The following is a 22787-nucleotide window of genomic DNA, read 5'->3' as shown; positions in this document are numbered from 1 at the left end:
GCGGGCCTTGGCCACCGAGCTTAATGTGACTATGGCATATCTGGCCTTTCTGACACCCTTGGATATGAAGCTGCTTCCATCAGTAAAATATTCAACATCTGGGTCTTTTAAGAGTTGATCCTTTAAGTCTTTCTGGCTTGAAAAGACTTCATCCACTGTTTCTACACAGCAGTGGTACCCTGGGGCACATAACGGGGGCTTCCCATGTTCCACATATTCTATTGGTAACAGTGTGGCTGGATTTAGGGTATTCACAGTCTCTAAGGTGATGTGTGGATTCTCACATAGGAGACCTTGGTATCTTAGCATCCTAGGGTTAGAGAGCCAATGATGTCCTCTCTGTTCCATCAGGGTGACAACTGTGTGGGGCACCTGAATTATCAGCTTCTGTCCAAATGTGAGCTTGTTAGCATCCTTGGCTAACAAGGCAGTGGCAGCCAGTTCCTTGAAACAGGGTGGCCATCCCTTAGCCACAAAGTCTAGTTGCTTGAACAAATATGCTACAGGCCAATACCATGACCCCAGCATTTGCACTAAGACTACTGTAGCCATTTCTTTTCTTTCATGAACATACAGGTAAAAGGGCTTTGTCATGTCTGGCAGCCCTAGTGCTGGTGCCTGAATTAAAGCTTTCTTGATTTCCTTGAAAGCCATATCCTGTTCTTTCCCCCAAAGGAGGGGCTCCTTTCCCCGCCCTTTCATCACCTCATATAAAGGTTTTGCTAGGAGCGAGTAGTAGAAACCAGCTGCCCCTAGGAATTCCCGCACTTGCCGCCTTGTGTCTGGCAGAGGAATGCTACAGACAGTCTCCTTTTGCTTCCACCCAAGTTCATGCCGCCCTTGGGAGATGTAAAAGCCAAGATATTGAACTCCTTGGCCACAGATCTGTGCCTTTTCCTTGGACGCTTTATAGCCAGCTTTCCACAGCGCTCGAAGGAGACTCTGTTCCTTGGATACATTCCTTTCTGGTGGGTGCAGCTAGTAACAAATCATCTATGTATGGCAGTAAGATACATGAGTCGCTAGATGGAGTGAAAGCCTTTAAATCTGAGGCTAGTGCTTCTTCAAAGATACTTGGGGAGTTTTTAAATCCTTGGGGACGTCTAGTCCAGGTATACTGAGATGGGCCCCACTCAAAGGCAAAAATGTCGCGGCTTACAGGGGCTAATTGGATGCAGAAGAACACATCTTTTATGTCTAAGCATGTGAACCAAGCAGCACTAGCAGGTATTTGTGCAAGCATAGCATACGGGTTAAGCACAATAGCATGCAGTTTAGCCGCCACCTCATTGACTGCCTTTAAGTCTTGTACAGGCCAGTAGTCACCAGAAGGTTTTAACACCAGCAAGAGGGGAGCATTCCATGAGGAGACACATCTCTCTATTATTCCAAATTCAAGGAGCCATTTTAAGTGCTTTGCAATCCCTCGGTTAACTCTGTGGGAATGGGATACTGACAGATCTGCACCAGGTAGGTTCCTTGTAGTAGTTCTACTATGACAGGTGCTTGATTCACTACCAGCCCCGGGGGACTGTCCTCTGCCCAGACTCCTGGTAACTTAAGAAGTAATTCTGTGAATAGTTTTCCACCTTCAGCCACACTATATCTTTTTCCATACTCCTGGCAACTACTTTCATGAAGTCTCCATTCCTCTGTTTTTGGGATTGTGAGTGTTGATACCATAGCCTTTCTTTGCCTTAGGCTTAAGGTCATATCTCCACTTGGTGTAAAGGAGATCTGAGCCTGCAGCTTTTGTAGCAAGTCTCTTCCTAATAGTGGCACTGGGCAGTTTGGCAAATATAAGAACTTATGTTGGACTTTTCGGTCTCCAGTCATACATCTCTTTGATTTGAAAAAAGGTGTCTTTTCTGTGATAACTGTGGCTCTGATAGTATTAGCATAGTCTTTTGATAACGGCCCAATTTTTTGAGTCACAACCGAGTGTTCAGCACCTGTGTCTACCATAAAGTCTGTTTTTCAGCGCCCTACTGCAATTGAGACCGTAGACTCCTTGGGGCCTAATGAGATGGAGCCTGATCTGTCTCAGTCTTCAAGGTAGTCATTGGCTTCTGCCAGCCCAATTAGATCCATGTCAGATCTTACTATGCGTTGCCCAGTGGCAGAAGGGGGCTCTGTCCAGTCATTCTGTCTCTGGTTGTTGCCCTTGTCCTTTTCTTTCTCTGGATATTCATCTTTCCAATGCCCTCTTTGCTTGCATCTTGCACATTGATCTCTCTCTAGTCTAGGCTGACCTTCCTGACCTGTCCTGGTCTCCTGATCTGGCCTAGCTTGTCCTCTACTGTGACTACATCCATGACACGTCCATGTCCTCTTGCAAATCCAGCCTCTCTTTCAACCAGGGCTGTGGCCAGGAACTCTGCCTTTTCCTTCACTCTATGCTTGGCCTCCCACTTTGCTTTTTCATCTCAATTTACAAACACTTTGGTTGCCACCTGGATAAGCTGAGGAATGTTCATACCTTCAAACCCCTCCAGCCTCTGCAACTTTTGCTTAATATCATTTTGTGCTTGACTCAGGAATGCTGCATTAACCATGCACTGATTCCCTACCACTTCTGGGTCAAAAGGTGTGTAGAGTCAGTAAGCCTCACAAGGCCTCTCGTAGAACTCACTGGGGCTTTCATCTGGTTTCTAATGAACCTCTGAAACCTTTCCAGTGTTTGTTGCCTTTTTCCCTCCAGCCTTTATTCCTTGTATCAGAGCCTCTCAGTATCTCAGCAAGTTTAGCAGCCCTTGGGTCTGATTTCAGTCCCAGCCTGGATCAGTTTCTATTGGTAAAGTCTGTTGTGCATACTGTTTGACATCTGCCATGCCTACTGGGGCGTTGCTTTCTAGCCACTGATTAGCCACTTGTATTACTCTGCAGCGTTCTTCTGTATTGAACAGTGCAGAAGGAGCTGCTTGCAGTCAGGCCAGGTTGGGTTGTGAATTAAGAAGATGGACAGCATTAGGTCAATAAGAGCCTGGGGTTTTTCCATATAGGAGGGAGTATGCTGTTTACAGTTGAAAATGTCTGTAGTAGAGAAGGGCTTATAAACATAAAGCCGTTCTCCTCCTTGAACCTCATTTTGTTCATCTAAATAGATCTGTCCTCTAGTTTCTCTGAGGGGCATCTGCATGGCTTGGGTGTGTCCTGACCAGGGATGGCCAACCTCATCCTGGAGTTCCTCCTTTGATTTATCGGGCAGTGGCCCTGGCTCTTCCTTACATGGTGAAGTTTGGGGGGTACTCTCCTCTGAGTCTGACCCTCTGGAGGCAGCTGCTGGAGTGGCTTCCTGCCTAAGCCTTGCCAGAGATGGATAAATTGGAACTTAAGGGGGTGGAGTCTCTAGCTCCTCTGGCGGGGCCTGTAGGACAGGCTTTTCCTGTTTTCCTCGCTGCTTTTTCTCCTGGGCCTGCACTTTGTGGGTCTTTTCTATGGTTCTTTGTTTTGTTCACAGCCACTAGAGTCTTACAATAATCTTCAAAGCAGGCCTGTAGCCATTTTGGATAGATCTGAATCACATTCAGCCAGGAGTCTATGTATGGGAACTGATCAGGGTACCCAGGCTGTTGTCTGACCCCAGTGACCACCCAAAACACTTGGCCAGTTATTTCCATATCTATGGTTCCCTCAGCTGGCCACCCTACATTAGAAGGCCAGTCAATTTCAAAAAGGGTTCTTAGCCTCTGCAGTGTTAACTTCATTCCATAATCACCATCAAAGCCTTTCTTAAAGTTCTTCAACATACATTCTAATGGAGTAGGCTTCGATGCTTTTTCTCCCATTTCCTCCCTCACAGCACACTTTTACTCTCACTTTCACTCTCAGATTCACCAGACCGGGTCCTATTATGGGAGGTTCGGATGCTGCTTGGCCAGGTCACACCCAACTACTGCTGTGAAGCTATGAAACTAATCCTGTAGGCCTTACGCAGTGACCTAGGTCTGGCTCATCCCACACTTGCCTCAGAGGACACAGTCTGCACTAAGAGATCTGCACCTCCCCACATCACTCCCCACATTGGCCTCTCCTGAGACCGTCTCTTTCACACACTGTCATACACCTCCCCTGCCCTAGGACTCCTCATTGAATGAAACAAGCCTCTCTCGTGTCCCAGGTGAACCTAGTTAGGCTCCCACATTCACACACATACACACACCACTCCTACCCCAGGACTCCTCATCAGATGAAATGAGCCTCTCTCATGTCCCAGGTAGGTTCACACACACACACACACTCCCAGTTCGGGTGGCAAACCACTCTTGTCACCCTGCCAGCAAGCTCTACCTTGCTGCACTTGCCACTCTTTCGGCCCATTTTCTCCCTTTTTCCAGTTCCAGTGTGAGTGGGGACACGAGGTTCATCCAAATTGGCAAGCCACTCCTGCCGCCCCCAGCTACTCTGGGTTGGATAAGTAGTCGTTCCCTGGGAGGTGATCAAGCTCCCCTTCTGTCCTTATGGGAGAGGCTTTCCTAGGGACCAACCTTACCTTGGTTCAGTAGTCTGCCTGTGTGCTGCTCTGTGACTCTCCTGAAACTCCTGAGTCGGTTCCGTTTGCACTGTCAAGGGAAGTCTCCAAGACAGGGGAAAGCCATTCTCCTTCTGGGCTGTCTTACCCAGTGGTGCCAAGGGTCCCAAATCTCCCACGTCCTGGGGCTCTAACCCATAGGCAAAGGAGACAGAGACCTACAATCTCCAATCCCAGATGAGCCCCCAGAAATGTTGTGGGACAGTCAGAGATAAGAGAGACCGAACAGAGCTCAGGAAAGGTCTTTATTAAAAGGTGATCACCTGGCTCAGTTGGACTAGTGTCCAGAAAAGTCTGAGCCCCAGACAAAGAAAGCAGCCACCTTTTAAGCAGTCAGTGGCCTGGAGCTATGTGATGCAGGAAGCCTACTTACAGAAGCAAGAACAAAGGCAGTTGATCAGTCTTTTACATTTATTTATGCTATAAATTTATAAATAGCATAAATATTTATAAATAAATATTTATTTATTTATATTTAAATAAATAAATATTTAAATAAATATAAATAAATAAATATTTAAATAAATATAAATAAATAAATAAATAAATAAATCCACATCCCTGGGAAACTATGTTTCTGTATCAACCTTGTTACTTTGCAGCTGTGCTAGGGAGGTGAAGCAGGAACTCGCTGAGCCTCAGGGAATGTGAAATTAGCAAGTACAGGTAAGGCTTGCTGAGCACAGAAGGAAAAACAGGCGGTTAGTATTCTTCTCTAACTTAGACTACGGCGGGGTGGGGAGCGGGGTGCGGAGGTTGCTACACTAAGGTTTTGAAGGAAAAAGTAAAAATGTCTTGGTTGTCTTTGATTATACTTGTAAACTTCATGAATTCCTTCTTCACCACCATGTTGGTCAGGCTGGTCTATCAATTCTTTAAGGATGTTGTTTTGCCATCTTCTACCATGCACTGAACCTAATGAGAAATCTGTTGCTATGCTTTCTTTGTTGCTCCTAAGATAATCTACTTTTCTGCTTGGCTCGTTTTAAGATTTTTCTCTTTGTCACTGATTTTGAGCAATTTGATTATGATGTACCATGCTGTAATTTTCTTCATACTTCTTGTTTTTTGAAGTTTGTTGGCTTTCTTGGACCTGTGGGTGACATGGTTTGGCCATGTCCCCACCCTAGAAATCTAGTTTCTCTGAGGGGCATCTGCATGACTCAGGCATGTCCTGACCAAAGACAGCCAACCTCATCCTGGAGTTCCTCTGATTTATTGGGCAGTGGCCCTGGCTCTTCCCTACGTGGTGAAGTTTCGGGGATACTCTCCTCTGAGTCCGACCCTCCAGAGGCAGTTGCTGGAGTGGCTTCCTGCCTAAGCCTTGCCAGAGAAGGGTAAATTGGAACATAAGGGGGTGGAGTCTCTAGCTCCTCTGGCAGGGCCTGTAGGACAGGTTTTTCCTGTTTTCCTTGCTGCTCTTTCTCCTGGGCCTGCACTTTGTGGGTCTTTTCTATGGTCCCTTGTTTTTTTAGAGCCACTGGAGTCTTACAATAGTCTTCAAAACAGGCCTGTAGCCATTTTGGATGGGTCTGATTGTAGTTCTCATAATCCCCACATGTCATGAGAGGGACCTGGTGGAGATAATTGAATAATTGATTCACTGTGGTGGTTCCTGCATCCTGTTCCTGCGATAGTTCTCATGAGATCAGAGTCTTGCCCTGTTGCCCAGGCTGGAGTGCAGTGGCATGATCTCAGCTCGCTGCAACGTCTGCCTCCTGGGTTGAAGTGATTCTCCTGCCTCACCCTCCCAAGTAGCTGGGACTACAGGTGCATGCCACCACGCCCGGCTAATTTTTTGTATTTTTTGTAGAGACGGGGTTTCACCATGTTAGCCAGGATGGTCTCAATCTGCTGACCTCATGATCCACCTGCCCTGGCCTCCCAAAGTGTTGGGATTACAGGTGTGAGCCACTGAGCCCAGCCAAGATCTGAAAGTTTTTTAAGGGGCTTCCCCTTCGCTGGGCACTCATTCTGTCTCCCTCTGCCCTGTGAAGAGGTGCCTTCTGCCATGATTGTAAGTTTCCTGAGGCTTTCCAAGCCATGCTGAACTGTGAGTCAATTACACCTCTTTCCTTTATAAATTACCCAGTCTTGGGCAGTTCTTTATAGCAGTGTGAGAACAGACTAATACAGTAGGTTTATAGTTTTCATCAAGTTTCATCTAAATTTCCAGCTTTTTTTGAGATTTTTTTCTGTGTTCCTCTACTACTTCTCCTCTGAGGATTCCAATTTTAAGTATTTTTGGCTACTTGAAGTAAGATCTGATATTTGATAGTATAACAGTGTGATGGTAGCTATGCTAATTTTAAAATTCTATTTTCTCTTTGCATTTTATTTTGAATAGTTTCTGTTGCTATGTTATCAAGTTCACTGATTTTTTTCTGCAATATCTAATCTGCTTTTAATCTTATAAGTGTATTATTCATCTCAAACATCGTAGTTCTCACCTCTTTATATCTCTCATGTCTCCACTTCACTTTTGAACATCTGAAATAAAGGTATAATAACTGTTTTAATGCATTTATCTGCTGAGTCTCACATTTGTGCTTGTTCTGGGTTAGTTTCAATTGGTTGATTTTTCACCTCGTATGGGTCCATTTTCCAGCTTTGCAATGCTTAGTAATTCTCAATTAGATCACAGATGCTGTGAATTTTATCTTATTGAATGTTCTATATTTTTGTATTCCTACAAATACTCTTAAATTCTATTCTCAAGATACTGTTATGTTACTGGGGTTAAACCTTTCAGGTCCTGCTTTCAAAATTTATTAAGCTAGCTTGGATAAGTGCTCAGTCTAGGTGTAATGATTCCCAGTACTTAGAGAAGACCCTTCTATGTGCCTTATCCAGTGAACTATGAATTGGGTTTTCTCACATGGCAGGTGGAAATAGGCACTATTCTTTTCCCTGCATTATTGCTGGAAACCTTATCCAAGTAACATTTTAAAAGAATATTAGGAATAAGTTACATTGCAGGATACAAAATCAATATACAAGAATTAGTAGTTTTTCTGTTTTTATATATTTTAAATGCTTATTTATATTTATGAAAAGATTCATAATATATTGCCTGGTGAGAAAAGCATGATGTTTTATAAGAGTATGATTCCATTTTTAAAAACAAAATGCATGAATATGTATAAATATTAATATAACATTCTCAAAGATAGCTTTGAAAATGCAATACAGCAAAGTATCTGAAAAATAAATCAAGAACACAATTGTATTTACAATAGCTATAAAATGATAAAATACCTAGGAATAAATTTAACCAAAAAGGTAAACAATTCTTAGACAGAAAACTGTAAAACACTGATGAAATAAATTGAAGAAGACACAAATAAATGAAAGATATCCCATGTTTGTACCTTGGAGGGGTTAATATTGTTAAAAATGTCCAAACAACCAAAGGGATCTATAGATTTAATGAAATCTCTATCAAAATACCAATGACATTCTTCACTGAAATAGAAAAAAAAATCTTAAAATTTGTATGAAACCACAAAATACTTTAAATAGCTAAAGCAATTTTGAGCAAAAAGAACAAAGCTAGAGACATCACACCAAATAACTTCAAAATATATTAGAAAGCTGTAGTAACCAAAGTAGTATAATACTGGCATAAAAACAGAGACATGGACCAATGGAACAGAATAGAGAGCCTAGAAATAAAATAAATTCACCCATTTAAAAATTAATTTTCAACAAAGTTTCCAAGGGCACACAATGGAGAAAGGACAGTCTTTTCAACAAATAGTGTTGGAGTGGGTACCCATGGAAATACAGAGGGAAATAATCAATACCGGGATACTAAAAGAGATTAGGGTGGGAGAGGGATGCGGATTTAAAAATTACCTATTGAGTACAACATTCACTATTCAGATGATTGGGTACACAGGAAGTCCAAACTGCATCATTACACAATATATTCTTGTAACAAACCTGCACATGTACCCCCTGAATCTATTTTAAAAAAACAAAACAAAATGAAAATAAATGGTGTTGGAAAAACTGTACATCCACATGCAAAAGAATAAAATTAGACCTTTATGTCATACCTTATACAAAAAATTCAACTCCAAATGGACTAAAGACTAAAATCTAAGGCTTGAAACTATAAACTTGCTAGAAGAAAATATAGGGAAAATCTTGACATCAGTCTGGACAATGATATTTTGGATATGACATCAAAAGCACAGGCAACAAATGCAAAAATAGACAAATGGGATTACATTAAACTAAAAAGCTTATGCTCATCAAAGGAAATAATTAACAGAGGTAAGAGACAATCTACAGAATGGGAGAAGTTATTTGCAAAGTATATATATGATAAGGGATGAATCTCCAAGATATATAAGGAACTCAAACAACTCAATATCAAGAAAACAAATAACCTAATTAAAAATTGGGCAAAGGATCTGAAAACATATTTTTCAAAAGAAGACATACAAGTGGCCAACAGGTATATGAAAAAGTGTTCAATGTCACTAACCATGAGGGAAACGCAAATTAAAACCACAATGAGGTATCACCTCACAACTGTTAGAATGGCTATTACCATAAAGACAAAAGTTATAACAAATGTTGGTGAGAACATGGAAAAAAGGGAATGATTGATAACTATTGATGAGAATGTAAATTAGTAAAGTTGTTAGGAAAAACAGTTTGGAAGTTCCTAAAAACATTAAAAATAGAACTAATATATGATTCAGCAATCCCACTACTGGGTGTATATCAAAGGAAATGAAATCAGTATGTTGAAGAGATATCTGCACTTCCATGTTAATTACAGCATTAGTCACTATAACCAAGATAAAAAATAAACCTAAGATTTCAATAGTGGATGAAGCAGTAAGAAAAATATAATATGTATATTATATACATATAGTATATGGTATATATTATATATATTAAAAATATAGTATGGGTACATATATCACCTATATATATAGAGAGAGATAGATGATAGATAGATAGAGATCTATAAATTGGAATACTATTTAGACATAATAAAGAAGGAAATCCCATCATTGGCAACAACATGAATGAACCTGAAGGACATTATGTTAAGTATAATAAGCCAGGCACACAAAGACTGTAGGATTTCACTCACATGTGGAATCTAAAAAAGTTGATCTCATAGAAGCAGAGAGTAGAACCGTGGTTACCAGAGGCTAGGCAGTTGGGAGGGGAAGGTGTTAAGGAGATGTTGGTCAAAGGATAGAAAATTACAGTTAGATAGAAGGAATGAGTTCAAGAGATTTATTGTGCAGCATGGTGACCACAGTTAGTAACAAAATATTATATTCCTTAAAAATGCAGAGTAGATGTTGAATGCTCTTGTTGCAAAATAACTATATGAGGTAATGTGTATTTTAATTAACTATATTTAACCATTCCACAATGTATTTATTCTTCAAAACACCATGTACATAATGAATACATAGAATTTTATGAATTTAAAATAAGCAAATAAATAAAAAAAGAAGTCAAATGTAGGGGCCTCTATGTTAATGGCAAAAAAAGAGAATATTAAATGGACAGATGTGGTGATAGGTTGAGCAAAAGCCTTAGGGAGATTTTTCAAGTAAAGAAGCTTATATATTTTTTGTACTTTGGTATAATATATATGGATTAAAATAGAAAACTAGATTGTATTTGAATTTAAAAAAAATTTTATTACTATATTTCTTTTTTATTATTTTAGATCAATCTTATACTTTATCAATGTAATGTGTTCATTTTTGGTAATGTGTGGTAAGAAAGCATTAGAAGTACAAATTCAGTATGCATTTTGAAATTAGAAAGATAAATACATAATATTCTTTTCCCTTGGTAATTCAAAATATATCACAAAATTATAGTGTTTTTATTTTTTATTGCCTGGGAGAAGGAACTATTAAACATAAGATAAAAAGATATCAAAATTCATGACAGTGATACTAGATGAACTTTTACAATGTAAAAGGACAGCAAATTAATTTTTCTCAAAGGCTTTGGTAAAATTTAACATTGATAGGCATTGTGAACCTGCCTACGCTGTTTTGTAATACTTGTAGAGGCTTTGTAAAATATAGAATATTTGGAAAAATATGTATTTACTATATATGTAATAATAGAAGATAATTCAATGCTATGCTAATAAGCTCATGAGCTTTTAGTCTATTGCAGAAAAAAGAAAACACACTTGTCTTACTATTTTATTATAAATATGTGAACAGTGCTGCAGTGACTTGGCTTCTTGGAAAGCTTGAAATATTAAATATAAAATCTGTCCAAGATATAGAATACTTTAGGATTTATTATTTCCATTTTAGTAGGTGGCATAAGAGGACTCATTAAATTGCTTCAGCAAACTTTGTCTACATGATTCACCCTACTCTCGTCTGGTGACCATCATGATGGAAGGAATGGCCTGGATACTGAGTTGAGTTCAAGTTTCAACTGTATCAGTATCTAACTGTATCTCTCATACAATTAAGTTTTCCAATAAGGCACTGAGAAAAGAAGTTGAAACAGATTTTTTTCTTTCTTATAAGCATTATGTCTATTTCATCCCTACACAGCCAAATGAGATAGAATGGAAATGATCCCATATATTTGTTCCAACTCCCTACATTTAGAGAACTAGCTAGTTACAGGCATGGACTATTCTAATATTTATGAGAGAAGGAAATGAACTCTGTTGTTTTACTAATAGTTATTTTTTTTTCTCTCCATTTTTCTCTTTCTCAGACCACCACTTTGCAGGTATAATATTGTACTTAAAGAAAGACAGGAAGTGTTTCTTAATCCAAACACATGTACACCAAAGAACACATAAGATGCCTTCTTCCATCAAATACACTTGCTTGTGAATTAATGGACTTGTAAGTGAAACAATGCAATCAGTCTTTCTTTTATAATGCACTGTTCAATTTGAGATTCAGATATTTCTATTTCTTGAAAAAAATTTTAAGAATCAAAAATAAAGAAAATAAAAAATGCATAGTTAAACATTCCAAATATATTCTGAAAGTTGTTTATTTCTGTTTACTTTTTCTGCTTCCTCAATCTAATACTTATCATTGACTGTTTACCTTAATTATTTATTAATAATGAATAAATGCCTTTTGAAAAATAGGCAAGTTTAGTGAATACTTCAATTCACTGTTTTCAACAGAATCATTCTACCTCAGTAGTAAAATAAATGAACACACTATTTTATTTGTAAATTTTCATTTGGAGAAGTCACTTGTATTAATGTGAACCTAGTAAACATATGCACTTATTTAATCATCTACTTGGCATCTTTTTTTAGTCCTTTGCAAATAATGGCTTTGTTTCTGTGGAGTACAATAAATAACCTATGGGTCAAATACTGGTTCCATTACTTATTAATGATGTGATCTTGAGTAAGTTAATTTACCTCACCATATCTCAGTTGCCCAAGTAATTTTTGTGAAAATTGCTTTTAATAAAGTATTTTGAGCAGTGTCTGTTCATAATGACAATAATAAAAAGATAGCTAACTCTTATGTATATCACTGTGTTCCTGGAAGAGTTTAAATGCTTTATACATATTAATTTATTTAATCCTTATGAAAACCATATGCAGTTAGCCATATTGTCTCCGCAGATGAAGAAGCCAAGAGATAGAGGCCAAGTAACACGTCCAGAATCATGCACAGGCCCAGAATTCAAAACTAAGATGTCTGGGTCCATGTTCTTAACTCCTATGTTAAGTGAATCCCCTAAGTTCAGTATGTGTTATCTGTTTACTTGATTTACAAATGATCACATTCAAAATCATAATCTAAATGTTCTTAGCATTCTCTAATTCCCCTGTTCAGTCCAGTAATTTCTAGTGTTGAGCTCTCTCTCACTTTTGTCTGAATACCCCAAGGATTTGTGTGTGTTTGTAACATACTCTGCCAACCACAGTCACAGCCTTTGTGCCTTTGATTGCCTGTTGAATTAGTTTGCTTGAGCTGTCATAACAAAATACCACAAACTAGGTGGCTTAAGCAGCAAAAATTTATTTTCTCACAATTCTGGAGGCCTGAAGTCCAAGTCAAGGTGTCAGCAGGCTTGGTTTCTTATTGACATGGTTTGGCTCTATGTCCCCACCCAAATCTCATCTTGAATTATAATCCTCATGTGTCAAGGGAGGAACCTGGTGAGAGGTGATTGCATTATGGGGGCTGTTTCTCCCATATTGTTCTTGTGATAGTGAGTGAGTCTTATACAATCTGATGGTTTTAAAAGTGACAGTTTTCCTGTGCTCACACTTCACACTTCTGTCTCCTGCCACTTATGAAAAAGGTGCCTGCTTCCCCTTCTGCCATGATTCTAAGTTTCCTGAGGCCTCCTCATGTGAGTCAATTAAACCTCTTTCCTTTATAAATTACCAGTCTTGGGTATTTCTTTATAGCAGTGCGATAATGACTAACATGTTTACGAAGCCCTTCTTTTTTCCTTGCAGATGGCCGCCGTCTTGCCCGTGACCTCACATGGTCTTTCCTCTGTATCTGCACATCTCTGCTGTCTCAGTATGTCTAAATTTCCTTTTCATTTAAGGGGACCAGTCAGATTAGATTAGGGCCCACTCTAGCAGTCTCATTTTAACTTAATTACCCACTGAAGGGCCCTATCTCCAAGTATAGTCATATTCTGTGGAACTAGGGGTTAGAGTTTTAAAATACGAATTTTTGTGGGGACACAATTTATAACACCTGCCATGACCTGATAGTATCATAATGATGTACTTTGATAATAATCCACTTGAAGGTGAATTGGGGCCATTGTTGGTGCTCACCTGGAAGTAGCTGAAGGTGCTTCAGGTATTAGATACATGTTCTATGCAAAAACGCAAACACTCTACTTTTTCCCTAGGGATTTAAGCAGTGCTGCCTGTACCTCTACTGTCTGACAGATTTTCATTAAAACAGTTACTTCAGTTTACACTGCAGCCCTTCCCTCCACAGTCCTTTCTCCAGTCCACAGAGATACTGTTTCTCTCTTCTCCACCCCTTGGGCATCTGCTTACAATCTTCATACATTCTTTAACACACACACACACAACCTCATGCTATTTTACTTTTCTAATGCCCCCCATTAATTTTCCATATATCCCCAGAAGCTTTTCAATCTCAGCTTGTGACATTAATGACACTTATGAAATGCACTGCAAACGTTACCAAGAGCAGAAATTTCGTTCCTGTCTTCCTGATTGCTTAGGGCCTCTGGGTAACAGACAAGACAGTAGCCAACCGTTTCATGTACATTAGAACCCATTAACCTCCTAATGAACCTTCCTTGCCAGAGGTGATAACAGTCTTCCAGAATAACTCAAAGATGTAAACTTGTGAAATGTGTACATGTTACCACACTGCAATACCTTAGACCACATTGCACATGTGTGTTAATGAGTGTGTGAGTGTGTAATGTATATTTTGTCTGTTTCTATATATAATGTATATTTTATCTATATATTATAAATAATATATACATAATATATAGCATATATAAAGATAATACACACACATACACTACATGACTGAAAATGTATTTTATATATATATATTTATATATATATATATTATTTTTTTGAGACGGAGTCTCACACTGTCACCCGGCTGGAGTGCAGTGGCACGATCTCAGCTCACTGCTACCTCCACCTCCCAGATTGAAGCAATTCTCCTGCCTCAGCCTCCTGAGTAGCTGGGATTACAGGCACCCACCACCATGCCCGGCTATTTTTTTTTTTTTTTTTTTTTGTATTTTTAGTGGAGATGGAGTTTCACTATGTTGGCCAGGCTAGTCTCGAACTCATGACCTTGTGATCCACCTGCCTTGGGCTCTCAAAGTGCTGGGATTACAAGCATGGGCCACCGTGCCTGGCCTGTATTATAGTTTTATTAGTGTTTAATTTACTGGTTCCCACAAGAAAAAAAAAGAAAATACATTTTACAAGTAAAATCAAAGCACTAGTTATTAATCCCTGCATCTAGTCTTTTTTCAGAATGAGGGCTGGTGTAATTAAATAACAAACTGGGCTGGGTGCAGTGGCTCATGCCTGTCATCCCAGCACTTTGGGAGGCCGGCCGAGGTGGGCTGACCACTTGAGGCCAAGAGTTGAAGACCAGCCTGGCCAACATGGCAAAACCCAATCGCTACTAAAAATACAAAAAATTAGCTGGACATCATGGCACGTGCCTGTATTTCCAATTACTAGGGAGGCTGTGGTGGGAGAATCACTTGAACCTGGGAGGCAGAGCTGGCAGTGAGCTGAGCTCAGGCCACTGCACTCCAGCCAGGGTGATGGAGCAAGATCCTGTGTCAAAAATAAATAAATAAATAAGTAAAATTAGCATGAACATAATTTTTGTATATTTCTCTATTGTTTTTCCCATCAGGTTTCAATCTTTATTTAGAAACTTTCACCTTTTTAAAGATCTATTCCACACTCTTCTGCCAAACTCTCACTGCCAAAACCTTAGCTTTCTGAAGTTTTTTATTTTAGTCCCTGACTCCTGAATAGCACCTCTGAACCAACCTAGGGCCTAAAGAAACTTGCTAAACTGAAGGGAGTAATCGAGGCCTGGCTGACTTTTTCACCTGCTGATTGTAGAGCCACAGTGCCTTGAATGAACATAGACAGTTGTAACCGAGTGAGTTACAGAGAAATGCCACATGCTGAGATGAATTCAGGAGTCCTTTATTAGCCGGTTACCAAGAGACGGCTAGTGCTCAAAATTCTCTTGGCCCCAAAGAAGGGGTTAGATTTTCTTTTGTACTTTGATTTAGAAAGGGGAGGTGGGGGGAGTCTAGTTAAAACAATCTTACAGAAGTAAAGCAGGCAAAAAGTTAAAAGGATAAATGGTTACAGGAAAGCAAACAGTTCCAGGTGCAGGGGCTTTAAATCCATTACAAGGTGATAGATGCGGGGCTTTGGGTGTTATCAACCGGACACAAACGCGGGGGCTCTGGGTTCTATCAACTGGGTGAATTCCTAGGAACTGCGGATACAGCTTGCCACAGTATCTTATTAGTTAATTGCGTCCTTGGATGTGCTGGGAGACTGCTTGCACAAGTTAAGTCCTTGAGGAAGGGGGTGGGTAAGGGGCTGTAAGTGAAGGAGCCAAGATGGAGTCTGTCTGGCTCTCTCAGCTAAGGGAGAGTCAATTCAGGTTAAAACAAGGTTGGGTATCACAGTAACCAGGAAGCTGTGATGGCAGGCCTTGGGTGAGATCAAGCACTCTGCTGGATTCAGGTCTGACACAGTGCAGTCATAGTGGTCATGGCCACAGAGATGTCTGGGTCATTCCACTTCACTTTCATGTGTCTCAGAACACACACACACAGACAAACACACCCACAGACTCCATTTGTTTGGGAGAAAGTAAAAGAAGAAGAGTCTCTGCTAGATAATTCAGAAAATTCTGCAAGACCATGTTGTCCAAGACCATCAAGGTAGTAACTCTGTGAGCCTGCAAGAACCACAGTGTTACTGGGCTTGAGATGTCCCATAAAGTAGAAAGAGCTTAGATCACAACACCCAAGTCGTTTTGAATATCTCTAAAGGCTTCCTAGGAACAATGGCTACCAACAAACCCAGGCAGTGTTGACTACAATAAATATCAAAATCTTCAATGGTGAGACACCCACAAAGATCTACTGGCATCAACAAATCATTAAAAAAAATACTTAACCAAATGAACTAAAAAAGGAACCAGGGACCAATCCTGGAGAAACAAAAATTGTCATTTTTCTCAAAGAAAATTCCAAATAGCTGTACTAGAGAAACAAAGAAATTCAAAATAACAAAAAAAGAAATTCCAAATTCTATCAGATACCTTTAACAAGCAGATTAAAATAATTGTATTTATTTATTTACCTCTTTATTTATTTAGACAGAGGTTCACTTTTTTTGCCCAGGCTGGAGTGCAGTGGTGCGATCTTGGCTCACTGCAACCTCTGCTTCCTGGCTTCCAGTGATTCTCCTGCCTCATCCTCCAGAGTAGCTGGGATTACAGGCGCCCTCCACCACACCTGCCTAATTTTGTGTTTGTAAAAGAGATGGGGTTTCACCATGTTGACCAGGCTGTTTTCAAACTCCTGACATCTGGTGATCCATCCACATCGGCCTCCCAAAGTGCTGAGATTACAGGCGTGAGCCACTGTGCCCGGCCTATCATTTGCTTTTCTTTCTTCCTTTGTTTCTTTAACAAGCATGGATACTTCTACCTGGGTTTTAAAAATTTTATAAAAGAAAAATAAATCTTGGGGCTTCCAAATCACTAAGCTAAAGGGAAAAGTCAAGCTGGAAACTGCTTAGGGCCATCCTGCCTCCCATTCTATTCAAAGTCACTCCTCTGCTCACAGAGATAAATGCATATTTAATTTCCTCCTTTGGGAAGGGTAATCAGAAACTCAAAAGAATGCAACCATTTGTCTCTCAACTATCTAAGACCCAGAAGTCCCCTCCTTGCTTTGAGAATTCCCGCCTTTGCTTCAAGTTGTCCCACATTTGCAGACCGACCCAATGTTAATCTTGTACACATTGATTGATGTCTCCTGTGTTCCTAGAATGTATAAAACCAAACTGCTCTGATGACCTTGGGCACATGTCCTCAGACCCTCCTGAGGCTGTGTCACAGGTGTGCATCCTCAACCTTGGCCAAATAAACTTTCTAAATTCACTGAGACCTGTCTCAAGTTATCAGGGTTCACAATGGATAGTGCATTATAGCTCCACCCTGTGACTTCTCATTAACAAGAACTATCCTGAATCTCTCCAGATGCCACAAAACCAGGTATATGTAAACTGTATGAAACTAAATGGCACTTCCTAGAAGTATATGAATGAATTCTGAGGAAAAACTACAGACCGCCCACCTTTCAAAGAAGCAATAACACTGTGAATTCTGTGTCATTGTCAGAGTCAGCTTGTTTCCAGAGTCGTCCCCACCAAACTTGAAAATATTCCAGGGTGAGCTATTGTCCCTCCAGCCTTTGGACCTCCCTCTTCGTTCCCCTGTGCCCTCCCCTCAACCATGGCAGTGATCACATTCTCTGATTCTGCAAAAGCAGTTGGGAGCCCTTTTTTTTTTTTCTTTTTTTGAGATGGAGTCTTGCTCAGTCGCCCAAGCTGGAGTGCAATGGCACGATCTCTGTTCACTGCAACCTCCACCTCCCGGGTTCCAGCTATTCTCCTGCCTCAGCCCCCTGAGTAGCTGGGATTACAGGCATGAGCTACCACACCCAGCTGATTGTATTTTTAGTAGAGACCGGGTTTCACCATTTTGGCCAGGCTGGTCTCAGGTGAACGGCCCTTCTTGGCCTCCCAAAGTGCTGGGATTACAGGCATCTGGCCGGAGAACAATGGTTTGTAAATGATTTTTTTGAGTCATGAATTCCTTTGAGAATATTACGAAAGTTAGGAGCTCTCTCTCCAGTAAAATGCACACACACATACAGAATGTTCCCAGAGCCTCTGAAGCCCCACCATGCATCCCTGGCTATTGAAACGCACATTTGGAATCTTGCAGTCCCATAACCTCAAGTGTTTGGTCAAGAAACACAGATTCCTCCCATAGCAGTGTGGCAAAAACTTTGCATAGTACACCAGGGCCTCCTTCTGGAATGTTTATGATTCCTCCATACTCTTGAGCATGTACACAACAATCTGAGATGTGAAAGGCACAGAACATGGTCTTATTCTGAGCAAATCAACAGCTTTCAGAAGCTGCAGGGAAATGAAGCATCAGAGAAAGTGAAAATTGTCCCTAACGACAGCTCAGAAAATAGGGCTGATTAGGCAAACTGTATCCCTGAGTTTCAGTGGATCCCAGACGTTATGGATCACCAACCACTGTTACCAACCTCCTAGGAGCATTCTGCTTACCTGTTTGGCAGTCAAACTCAATAGAACAGATTTTAGAGTCAGGAAGGCCTGGATTTAAATGCTGACTTTCTTTGCCATGTAAATTTGTGGAGGCTGCTTAGCTCCTCTGATCCTTGGTTAACTCATCTGTAAAATAGGAATAACAAGAGAATCTACCTCATAGGATTATTGTGAACATTAAATGAAATAAGGCATGTAAAGTGCTCAGCACCCTACTCAGCAAGTGGGAAGTACTCAGTAATATGGCTGTTACTATGGACAGTAGCAGAGAGCAATAACAGCGTAACTCCTGAGTTAGGAAAACTCGATTCCAGGCCGGATACAGTGGCTCACGCCTGTAATCCTAGCACTTTGGGAGGCCAAGGCGGATGGTGGATTGCTTGAACCCAGCAGTTCAAGACCAGCCAGGACAACATAATGAAACCATGTCTCTACAAAAAATACAAAAATTAGCCAGATGTGGTGTGCATGCCTGTGATCCCAGCTACTCAGGAGGCTGAGGTGGGAGGATCTCTTGAGCCCAGGAGGTTGAAGCTAAAGTGAGCTGTGATTGCACCACCGCACTCCAGCCTGGGTGACATGGCAAGGCCCTGTCTCCAAAATAAAAAATAAACAAAAAACCCTTGATTCTAGATTTTGACTTCAATTACTTTCCGGTTTACCTTTGTACTGAATTCTCCCATTTTTAGTTTCCTCAACTGAAGCACAGGATTAACCCTTACTTCAAAGTGTAGTTCAGCTGGGCACAGTGGCTTGCGCCTGTAATCCCAGCACTTTGGAAGGTCAAGGTGGGCATATCACTTGAGGTCAGGAGTTCAAGACCAGCCTGGCCAACATGGTGAAACCCTGTCTCTACTAAAAATACAAAAATTAGCCGGGTGTGGTGGCACATGCCTGTAGTCCCAGCTACTTGGGATGCTGAAGCAGGAGAATTGCTTGAACCTGGGAGGCAGAGGTTGCAGTGAGCTGAGATTGCACTGCTACACTCCCGCCTGCGTGACAGAGTGAGACTCTGTCACAAAAAACAACAAACCCCGCCCTACCCCCCCCAAAAAAATCAAAGTGAAGTTCAATGAGCTAATAATGCATGTACTATATGTGCTTAGACATCTCTGGTACATATTAAACACTCAGTAAATAGTGGCAATAAAGATGATGATGGTACTAATAATAGTTAATACTTACAAAGCTCTTACTAAATGCCAGGAACTGTTCTAAGCACTTCTCATGTATTATTTTTTATTTAGTTGTCACAACCGATAAGGTAAGTCCAATTATTATCTTTGGATGAGGCCTGCAAAACTCAAATAAATTGTGCTAGATCAGAGAGCTGGTAGAGATTTTTTTTTTTGAGGCAGGGTCTTGCTCTGTTGCCCAGGCTGAAGTGCTGTGGCATGATCACAGCTCATCACAACCTCAACCTCCTGGGATCAAGTGATCCTTCTGCCTCAGCCTCCTCAGCAGCTGGAACTACAGGTGTGTGCCACATGCCCAGCTAATTTTTGAATTTTTTGTAGAGATGGTGTCTCACTATGTTGCTCAGACTGGTCTCAAACTTCTGAGCTCAAGCGATCCTCCCACCTTGGCCTCCCAAAGTGCTTGGACTACAAATGTGAGCTAACATGCCTGACAGAATTTCAATCTAGATAGAGCTTGAGACCATGCCCTAAACCACTGTTTTCTTGAGAAAAATGTGTCAAAATCAGCCCTGTAAATCAGAGATTCAAGATCACTTCACTAAGGTCTGAGACACTTCCCATTTCTGGCTGGAGCTCCCCTTCCTGCCCCATCAGTTTTCATGACTTGCAGGGGCACCACTGTCCCCAAAACAAGCACACTACTAGGGCCACATGCTGTTCTAAGAGAACCAAGACAGCATTCTCCAAATCCTTCTAGATCTGCCGTTAGTCTCAGTCAGCCAATGGCCACTGACTGCTCTAGTATGAGAGAGACCGCCTTTCTGCCTGACCACACCAAGAGAAAGCGTTCAGGGTTTGCTTGACGATTTCATGAGGGGAACATACTGGGGTGGAAGAATGTTCCCTGCGTGCTTGTTTTGCAACTTCCCAGCTTGGGAAGGCTCCAGTGATAATCATGCAGTTAGGGAGCCCAGACTGATGGCAGACCCAGGGCCTCCAGCTCTCCTCCAAAAGCCACAAGTCTCCCATTGTCACAGCTCACAGGAAGCCAAGAAGAGCACCAGGGACAGGTGGCAGACATCCCAACATCTTGAAAAGGATGGGTAATTGAACATAGCTAGGTTACATTAATCACCCAGGGTCAGAGAACAGAACCAGGAAAGGAGAGAGGGGAGAAATCAGTCCAGCCTTTCTGGTGAGTTGGCACAGGAACAGTGGCACAAGATAGCTTTCTGTGGGGGATTTAGCCCACATAATCTCTATCAGGGCACCCCCTCCTTGCAAATTGCCCCAAATATACATACAATCTAAATTCAAGGCCAGCCCCAGCCTCTCCTCTGATGAGATTGCTGCCCTGCGCTCCTCCTTTATAGAAATGCTGGCAACACCATGGCTGCTCAGCCACCTATGGTTTAGGGGGAACATAAGAGGCTTGCATTTGCACTGCTGGATTCAGAGGCAGGGAGCCCTGAAGCCCAGGGACAGTCTCCTAGATCTAACTATCTGCAGGGATTAACTGGTCATTATCACCTCTGGGATATGTGTTCTGCAGACCCTGCTTTCTATTTGTTCCTTGCATCTGACCTTGCCCAAAGAATTGATTTCGGCAACTATAAATTTGGAGGGAGCTGTCTATCTTGGAAAAGATTCTGGAATGGAGACCTGAAAGCGAGGAGGAAACATGATTCCCGGGAACCAAATACAAATATGTTCAAAAACAAATCATGTCCAACCACTCCCTAGGCTTCTCTGAGTGGGTTACAAGACTACAGGCTCAGGGAGCTTCAGGAGATGTGCACCATTGGGCTTCAGTGAGCAGAATCTGTAGGGAATTGCCGCATGGCCTCTGACCTTGTGCATGATCTAGGTGAAGATACATATTTTTCTCACAATATGACAGACAGCATGAAGCTAGGAGGCAGATACACTTGGGATGAAAGAACCAGGAATCCAAAAGATAGTGTAAAATAAGGATAAAGTGCTGAATAAAAGATGAAATTTATGAATAGCAGGAACAGAAATGGTCTTGCACGTTGGTCAACAACATAACAAACAAAACCAACCAAAGGACCCTGCCCAGGGTTAGATTCTTGTCACTGTTACCCTTGGCACAAAACATAATCTTGTGAGGTCCTACTTCCTCACTTGTAAAACTGGGATAATAATTGCCCCTACATTATGAAGTTGTTACGAGAATTAAATCAGTTAATCTAGGCAAAGTGCTTACTTAACATGGTGATGATGATGTGATGGTGATGGTGATGATGGTGGTGGTGGCAATGATAATGGTGATGGTATGATGTTGATGGTGGTGGTGAAGATGATGGTGGTGATAGTGATGGTGGTGATGGTGATGGGTGATGGTGATGGTGCTGATGATTATGGTGATGGTGATGATGGTGGTGATAGCCATGGTGATGATGGTATGATGGTGATAGTGATGGTAATGATGGTGATGGTAATAATGGTAGTGATAGTGATGGTGATGGTGGTGATGATAGTGTTGATGGTGATGGTGGTGATGATAGTGTTGATGGTGATGGTGGTGATGATAGTGTTGATGATGATGTGATGATGGTGATGGTGATGGTGGTGATGATGGTGTTGATGGTGATGTGATGATGGTGATGCTGATGGTGGTGATAATGTTGATAGTGATGTGATGATGGTGATGGTGATGATGATGGTGGTGATAGTGATGGTGATGGATGATGACGATGGTGGTGGTGATAGATAACACGTGGTGCCAATCATAGTGCTTCCCACTAGGCAGTCTCATTACAGAGCCTATGTTCTTAACCATCTTGCTATACTAATTCTCATAAGTGTTAAGTATAATTATAATTATTACTGACTACGAAGAAATGTGGCTGATCCACAGCATGTGTAAAATGACTTTAAGGATGATGGCTGACAGCAAGTACAACACAAGTCACATGAAGGCTATCTGTAATGAGGTGGTGACAGTCCCAAGCTACTTTTTGCAGCATGGGTATCACAAGAGGAGAGAGCTAAAGACACACAGAACAGGATCCAGAAGGAAATGACTAGGGCCGGGTGCGGTGGCTCATGCCTGTAATTCCAGCACTTTGGGAGGCTGAGGCAGGTGGATCGCCTGAAGCCAGAAGTTTGAGACCAGCCTGGTCAACATGGTGAATCCCCATCTCTACCAAAAATACAAAAATTAGCTGGATGTGGTGGTGGGCACCTGCAATCCCAGCTACTT

The 22787-nt window shown here is 41.2% G+C and overlaps 1 protein-coding gene and 1 long non-coding RNA gene across 8 annotated transcripts in view; one reads left to right on the top strand and one right to left on the bottom strand.

Moving 5' to 3' along the window:
• LIPI (lipase I) overlaps positions 1-11540 on the top strand; it is a 105685-nt gene extending 94145 nt beyond the window's left edge. Inside the window, exon 9 of one of the 3 annotated variants that reach the window (XM_024239452.3) lies at positions 11270-11540. In XM_024239452.3, the coding sequence (XP_024095220.3) occupies positions 11270-11357 (88 nt within the window). In that variant the 3' untranslated portion in view covers positions 11358-11540. The remainder of the gene's footprint in view (positions 1-11269) is intronic. The other 2 variants (XM_054542830.2, XM_024239456.3) reach the window with 2 other exon arrangements.
• The window catches only part of LOC129052414 (uncharacterized), a 66323-nt gene that overhangs the window by 24105 nt on the left and 19431 nt on the right, over positions 1-22787 (bottom strand). For 3 of the 5 annotated variants that reach the window (XR_010138860.1, XR_010138862.1, XR_010138861.1), the window contains exon 2: positions 18423-18548. This is a non-coding gene — a long non-coding RNA (uncharacterized LOC129052414). Of the gene's footprint in view, positions 1-18422; positions 18549-19607; positions 19717-22787 lie in introns of those variants that run through there. The other 2 variants (XR_010138863.1, XR_008517416.2) reach the window with 1 other exon arrangement.

Source organism: Pongo abelii, chromosome 22 (genome assembly GCF_028885655.2).
Source record: "Pongo abelii isolate AG06213 chromosome 22, NHGRI_mPonAbe1-v2.0_pri, whole genome shotgun sequence".
Taxonomy (NCBI): domain Eukaryota; kingdom Metazoa; phylum Chordata; class Mammalia; order Primates; family Hominidae; genus Pongo; species Pongo abelii.
The sequence above is the reverse complement of the archived record's forward strand: the minus strand, read 5'-3'. Positions and strand labels throughout refer to the sequence as shown.